The 7,271-nt window shown below is 34.7% G+C and overlaps 2 protein-coding genes across 4 annotated transcripts; both read left to right on the forward strand.

The window, feature by feature from the left end:
• On the forward strand, window positions 89-3,355 carry LOC107636560 (KH domain-containing protein At2g38610). 3 transcript variants are annotated; one of them, XM_016340083.2, is made up of 8 exons: window positions 89-274; window positions 435-541; window positions 626-714; window positions 1,241-1,389; window positions 1,661-1,789; window positions 1,916-2,032; window positions 2,171-2,314; window positions 2,950-3,355. In XM_016340083.2, the coding sequence occupies exons 2-8, from the start codon at window positions 450-452 to the stop codon at window positions 3,094-3,096; spliced, it is 867 nt and encodes a 288-aa protein (XP_016195569.1). In that variant the 5' UTR covers window positions 89-274; window positions 435-449; the 3' UTR covers window positions 3,097-3,355. The 3 variants fall into 3 exon arrangements, with proteins under 3 accessions (XP_016195569.1, XP_016195677.1, XP_020971187.1); XM_016340191.2 differs by having other exon boundaries at window positions 90-274; window positions 1,661-1,780; XM_021115528.1 differs by lacking the exon at window positions 89-274 and adding an exon at window positions 327-345.
• On the forward strand, window positions 4,533-6,544 carry LOC107636479 (cytochrome b-c1 complex subunit 8; the record flags this gene model as incomplete). Its single annotated transcript, XM_016340008.1, is given in 2 exon segments — window positions 4,533-4,705; window positions 6,317-6,544. Coding segments are annotated over 2 exon segments (219 nt in total). The 3' UTR covers window positions 6,366-6,544.

Genomic DNA, 7,271 nt, shown 5'->3' on the forward strand with positions numbered 1-7,271 from the left:
GCTGTTAAGGTGGGGTTCACCAGTGATACACATGTGTTAGACAATTAATTTTTGGCAATGTATACAACAGAGACGAAAAACATATATACACATAGTTGATAGTTGATACTACTACTAACCCTTTTGCATTTGTATTCATCAGAAGCCAACAAAACACACATAGAAGATTATGATGATGAATTGATGATGTTGATGATGATGATGATGATGATGAGGGACAGAGAGACACCCCTTTAAGCCTTTGCTTTTACTACTGAGCCTACACAAACAAGAGGTGGCCCTCCCTTCCCCTTCATCAAAAATATTTTCTATTTTTTTTTTCATACCCTTCTCTCTTCTTCTTAGGTTTAGTTCATTCTTTTTTCTATCTATTATTATTATTATTCATTTTCTTTCTCCCTTTGAATCTCAATTGTTCTTCTTCTTCTGAGCAGCCCTTTGTAGAATTCATGTCTGGCTTGTATAATCAGATTTCCTCACCTGCTTCTCAAAGGGCTAATTCACCAAACATAAACATGAGAAGCAATTTTGATGTTGATAGGTTTGAATGATTCTATTCTTTAATTTGTTTGTTGTTTTTTCATAATATTGAAAATTCAACTAATTTGTTTGTTTTTTTTTTCAGTCACTACTTAACTGAGCTGCTACAAGAACACCAGAAGCTTGGTCCTTTCATGCAAGTTTTACCCTTGTGTAGCAGACTCCTCAATCAAGGTTATTAGTTTTCTTTTGATTTCTTATGTTCTAATGTGAAATTCAATGGTGTTTAGTGTTTGTATCTTCAATTTCACTACTCTTGTTTGTTCAATTTTTCATTTCTGTTGAGACACCTCTCTAATTTGATTTCTGTTACTCTGAACTAGTTTATCACCTTTTCTTTGTATTCAGGGTTATAATTTTAATCTTCTTTTGTAATGCACCAAGTTCTCAATTTCAGTTTATTGATTATGGATTGACTCAATCATCCTACATTATGTAATTTTCTGTATGAATGATTCTTTACAATTCTGAATCTGTTGAGTGGTGACAGAATCATGAAAAAGGAAGAATACATTAGTAAAAGTATACATTAACCTCCGTCGAGATTTTTCGTTGTATATATCTTGCTAGAACCCTTCCCATTCAATGATTTTCAACTTATATCAAGAAAGTATCATCAACATTACTTGTGCTCTTTTAGATTCTGTGTTGCTCTTCATACAAGTTCTTCTTATATTGAGTATCATTTTCATTGTATCAGAGATTTTAAGGGTTTCTGGGAAGAATGGAATGTTGCAGAACCAAGTAGGATTTAGTGACTTTGACAGAATGCAATATGTAAGCCCGAGTCATATGGTTTCGTCGGATATAACACCGAACTTCACTGGCTGGAACAGCTTGTCACATGATGTAAGTATCTCAGCATTTTGTTCTAACTCAATATGAAACTTTCTAATTGTTAACCTAGCCTGAGATTAGATAATATCACATGCGCATACGCGACACCCTTTGATTTGTTGTGGTAAGGGTAGATGTTTTATTCAAATGCAGAGATGTTAGTGTATTTATCCGGTCACGACATCTTAATTTCCTTTAAACATTTACCAGCACTCTTTCAGTCTTTCACTTCTTTTCTTTGTTTAAATCTTATGGCCATTTCTGCATGATTTGGTAACATCAGAGGCTAAGTGGAGTACAAGGCCTAAATGTGGATTGGCAAACATCACCACAAGCAGTTCCGAATTCTCACATTGTGAAGAAGATTTTGCGCTTGGATATTCCGAAGGAAGGCTATCCAAATGTAAGATATGTAAGACATTTTCTGCTGCATTTTTGTCCCTAAGCTCTAAAAGATTTATGCATCCTCTAATAATGTTGTGATATTTTTCAACTTTCTATTAACCGTTGAATCACTAAGGCTAGTTTAGCTTTTCAGTTTAATTTCGTCGGCCGGCTTCTTGGCCCAAGGGGTAATTCGCTCAAGCGAGTCGAGGCAACAACCGGTTGCCGTGTGTTTATCAGAGGGAAAGGTTCAATTAAGGACCTAGACAAGGTATCATCTCATCTATATCTTACTGGATTGTGTAGTAATACAATTAACTAACCACCAAAGATTATGAAAACTGAACAATTGAAATGAGTGGCAAATAATTTAACAGAGCCTAATTATAATAACTTTTTGAATATGAAGGAAGAGTTGTTAAGAGGAAGGCCAGGGTATGAACACCTGAATGATCCACTACACATTTTGATTGAAGCTGAACTACCAGCAAGTGTTGTTGATGTAAGGTTGAGGCAAGCACAGGAAATCATACAAGAGCTACTTAAACCAGTGGTATGTACATCTCTCTTTCTAACTCTTTTGCATTTATCAGAGTTCATTGATGAAACTTCACATATATAGTTCCCAACATAATCTCCTTCCATTTTATCTGTCACTGTTACTTTTTAGTACTCTTAATATCTTCGCTCGTATACATGTGATGTTGCATTGATGCAAGGTTTAGCCAGTTGAATTGTTTTTCCTTTTCTGAATTGGCAAGTGTTAGAGATATAAACATTCATGTTGCCTCCTCCTATAAGTTTAAACTTTTGGGATGAGTGGTGTCATGAAATTATATCAAACTCTATGTCCGAAAGGTCTAGATGTTGTCTTCTCCTATAAGCTTAAGCTTTTGGGATGAGTGGTATCATGACAGCAAGCTTGTAATTAGGGAACTCATATAATCTTTGAGTTTTGGAACTTATATATAGTTATAGTCAATAGAAATGTAGAAAGGGTAAGCCTTGACGCTCGATCGTCCCTCTGAGCAAAATTATGAGAACAATATGCGTTTAGTTTGCGTTTTCGTTTTCTGTTTTCATTTTCATAAGTCCTCCCGTACATATATAGGTATTGATATATATAATTTCTTTTTATTTAACTTTTCTTTTTTCTTTTATTTAAATTTCTTCTGTTTACATGTGAAGGATGAGTCACAAGACTTCTACAAAAGACAACAGCTAAGGGAACTTGCAATGCTGAATTCCAATTTCAGAGAAGAGAGCCCTCAATTGAGTGGTAGTGCCTCTCCATTCACTTCTAATGAAATTAAAAGGGCCAAAACTGATCAGTAGGGGAAAAAAGTTGCTTTCTATGTAACTAAAAATCATGTATAGCTTCAAATGACAAGGTGGTTTTATTGCAGAATATGTAATGCTGATTTTGCAGAACAAAAATAACAGGGGGGAAAGGGACATATATATTATATTCATTGTGACAATATCTATTGCATTATTAGTATAGCAAAACTGTTTATTATTGATAATGTTTAGAAGACATGTCTCATAACATAAGTGTACTTTTTGAACAATGTTATAACTTATAAGATCTCAATATCAAAGCTACATCTTGAGACAAAATTTATCTGGAGAAGCATTATGATTGTAAGGAAATAAGGAAGGTTTATGTCAAATCTTATAAAATACAGAATTATCAGGAGAAGTTATTGCATCATTTTACAACTAGAGAATATCAGAATTTTTATGATCGTGAGGTCTAAAATTTGTTCATAGAAGACATGTTAAATATATAAACGGTTAATATGCTTCATGAATTATTTTCTTCTAACAAACCATTTTTGGAAGACCATATCTTGAGAATCATGCCAGTAGGGCCATGGAAGTTAATGTAGATGTTGATGTTGTTGACTGTAACACTGCTAAGACATGTTATATTAAAACTTGTTTGGTTTTGGTTTTGGTTTGATGATTAATGATTTGTTTCTGCAAAGTGGGGCTATTTTTTGTCACAGCAACCACCTTTGTCCATCACTTTAATTCCTAGGCCTCATTTACACCATACAAGGATAAACTTTTCAATATTAGAGGAAATGATTAAGTATGCTTTATAAATTTTTAGGCTCGTGTATTAAAGTAAACAGTTCCTTGATCATAATTATAATATATTCTTTCAACTTTGATTGACAAATAAAATATTCAGATACTACATTTATCGAAGTAAGCTGCTATGGTTAATTGTTGCATACATAAGACAAGATTCAAACTATAATTTAATCGATCAACCAAGCTGGCAAGTTAGTCTATGAAATACTCTTTCATCATATGGTAACTCACAAGTTTTTTTTTAGTTTCTCACGGTATTTTTCAATTCAACCGGCTAAGGATTAATTTATTGCAGATCAGATCTCTATTTAAGGGTTTGTTATTGACCAATAAATTTTTGCATGCGCATGACGGGATTTAAACTTTGACACTTACTTAAGCAGACTAGTGAACTAATCATTATATCAACCCATAGTTACCGTAAGTTACAAGAAATAACATGGCACTATGAATTGGGCCGCTCGATATCCAAATGAAAATCCAGGCCCAGATAAAGCCCAAATTCCTGAGACCATAGCTAACCCCATCGCATATTTTTTCCGTTACTTGCAGTCACCAGAGAAGGAAAGAAAGAAGAGAACTCAGAACCGAAACGCTCCGTACAAGAGAAGAGTAATTCGATCAAAGGAGGAAGAAGAAGAAGAAGAAGAAGAAGAAGAAGAAGAAAGAAGATGGGGAAGGGATTCGTTCCGATGAAGGCGGTGACCTACGGCCTCTCACCTTTCCACCAGAAGATCATGCCTGGTCTATGGAAGGACCTGCCTACCAAGATCCACCATAAGGTCTCCGAGAACTGGATCAGCGCCACCCTCCTCCTCGGTCCCCTCGTCGGAGTCTACTCGTAATTAACCTTCTCTCTCTCAATAGCGTTTCCATTCGATTCGATTTTGTATTCTCTCTTCACTTTTGTTTCTAGGGTTTCGACTTTAATCGATTCGATGCATTACTCCTTTTTGCTATTTCTTCTTCGTAGTTTCACTGATGTTCTATTTCGGTTCACTTCGTGTGATGTTCTATTATAAAATTATCGAATTTATGGTTTTCGTCTTCTTGCGATTTTGATAAATAATAATCATCGATGATTGATTGCTTTTTTGGCCTTCTTAGTTCCATCGAATTTCGATTTCGATTTCGGTCCATTTCCTGTGTTTTTCTTAATTTTGAGGGAAATTTTTTTTATAAGAATTGATTCGCAAATTTGGTCCCGAGTTTAGAGGTGGCTATATAGAAATATAGGCTCTCAAAAACTCCGATTTGATCCCTAGGAATTATAGTAAGGACTGATATGGTAGATGTCCCTAATTCATAGGGACCATGTGATGAGTTTGGGATTTTTTTCAGTCACTGTTGTGTTTGGTTACTGTGTCTCTGTTTTGGATGAATCTGGAATTTACTGTTCTTCAAGTTAATAAAAACTTGTTTTGAAATTTGTGATGGTGTGCCATTGCTTTATATTGTTGGTTATGTTGAAATGTTGAGTATAATGATTAATGAGTGATTCTTGATTATATCATTAGCCATTTAACTATTCTAGTTCTTGTCCTGGTGCTTGGTTCTTCTTGTTTGTGTTTTTCTTGTTTGAAAATGCTGGAAATTGAGCTGAAATAAGCTATAATCGTCGTAATTATAATGAGAGGATGCTCCACTAGCTTAGCATGCATCTATATTTGAATTCGAACGTTATAACTATATTTTCTCGAAAAAGTAGAAGCGATGTGAGTGGGGAATGACTAAAACTTTTTCATATAAATTTCGGAAATATTAGTCTTTCTCTCTTACTCTAGTTGCCAGCTGTCCTTGTGATCCTAAGCTAAATGACTCGACTACCAAGGATGCTTCCTCTTGCGAAGGATCCAGTGCCCTCGTGTGAACCTAGAGGCACCAACCTAGCTCATGCTAAGTTGTTAGGTCTCATGTTGAAAAGCTTAGCCTAAATGTGGTTGTGATTAGCGCTGCTGTGTGTGATTATCTCTGCGTTTTCATTGAATTTTGAGATTCACTGTTTCTCAAGCTAATGCAACTTAGTTGAGTTTTTGACGGGGTGGCACTGCTTTTACAACATTGAAATGATGAGTTTAATGGTTAATGAGTCATTTTTAAGCATAGCAAGAGAGACATGCAAGTACTCTCTGAAAGCAAATGTTTGACTATGTGATTATTGATTATAGCATTAGCCATTTGATTTTTTTTGTGGATAAAGCTGGAAATTGAGCTGAAATCAGCTACATTGTCAATTATATGCGAGGATGTTGCACTTGTTTACCTTGATTCACATTTCTTTCTTTCTTTCAAAAAATATCTTGTATTTGATATCAAAGCTAGTGTCTCAGGGAAAAGCTTAGCCTAAATGTAGCTGTGGTTGGCATTGACATATGTTTCTTTCTCTCAGCTTCCCATGCTTCAGCTTTTGCTTTTGAATCTAATGTCATTCTTTCTCATATGGGATGCGCAGGTATGTTCAGAACTACCAGGAAAAGGAGAAGTTGTCCCACAGATATTGAGAGCATGACATTATCAATATTTGGATGGTTTCCAACTGTGTTGCTTTAATCTTTGTCTATGAGCAAATAATAATGTGTTGAAACTCATTTTTGCCCTTTTGCTTCTGAGATGCCTGTGAATTTGAGACGTTTCAACGTTGATATGTCTTAATGTTGATAGTTTTCTTCATTTTACTTTATGGTTGCATTCCCTTTTTCTTGTTTCATTTTGGTTTGAGATTGGTATATCATTGAAATGAATAGTGAAAATGAAGGTAGTGATAGAGTGATAGTATCACGTTATGAGATACAAACATGACAGTTTCATGTTAGGATCTCACCCATGGAGGGAACATGAACATCGGCAATTTCAGGAAACTTAAGTACAAGTAACTTCAATTGAATACCCAAGTACCAACTAACTACAATTTGGACCTTAATCTCTTGAAATTGTATCAGCACAAATAAGATTCTTGTTTGTTTGTTTTTAGGAAATGAGCTCCCGAAGAAGGGTGGTAAGAAACTAGTAATGGAGTCTATTTTCCATTTTAACGTATTAATGTAAATAATAAAATATCTTCATTTGAATTCAATAAAATAAGAAAATTAAAATTGGTTAGCATGAAAATTTAAATTTTGGATTTTGTTCAAATTCAAGACAGATTGTGTTCTTACAAAGTAATGGATTAAAAAAAAATCGTAATATTATACTAGACCAGTAATCATTTGAACTTTTAAACAGAGTGATGATTAACATTTTTTTTTTCAATTAATCTGTAATGTCTCGATTATCGGTCACAATAACAACTGCTGGAATCCAAGTCTCAATCTGACCTAAATTGGAGTTGAACATCGTTGTATCAGAATCACCATAGTGATGAATTGATGATTCTAGCTAGGGGTAGTAAAGCGGGCCGGCCCGCCCCA

The sequence above is a fragment of the Arachis ipaensis genome, chromosome B01 (genome assembly GCF_000816755.2).
Source record: "Arachis ipaensis cultivar K30076 chromosome B01, Araip1.1, whole genome shotgun sequence".
NCBI classification, from domain to species: Eukaryota; Viridiplantae; Streptophyta; class Magnoliopsida; order Fabales; family Fabaceae; genus Arachis; species Arachis ipaensis.

Bases quoted from the DNA above. Each gene is read 5' to 3' on its own strand.
- LOC107636560 (XM_016340083.2), top strand. From the start codon at position 450: ATGTCTGGCTTGTATAATCAGATTTCCTCACCTGCTTCTCAAAGGGCT. The intron at 1,390-1,660 runs GTAAGTATCTCA...TGGTAACATCAG, and splicing joins GGAACAGCTTGTCACATGAT to AGGCTAAGTGGAGTACAAGG. The intron at 1,790-1,915 runs GTAAGACATTTT...TTAGCTTTTCAG, and splicing joins GCTATCCAAATGTAAGATAT to TTTAATTTCGTCGGCCGGCT.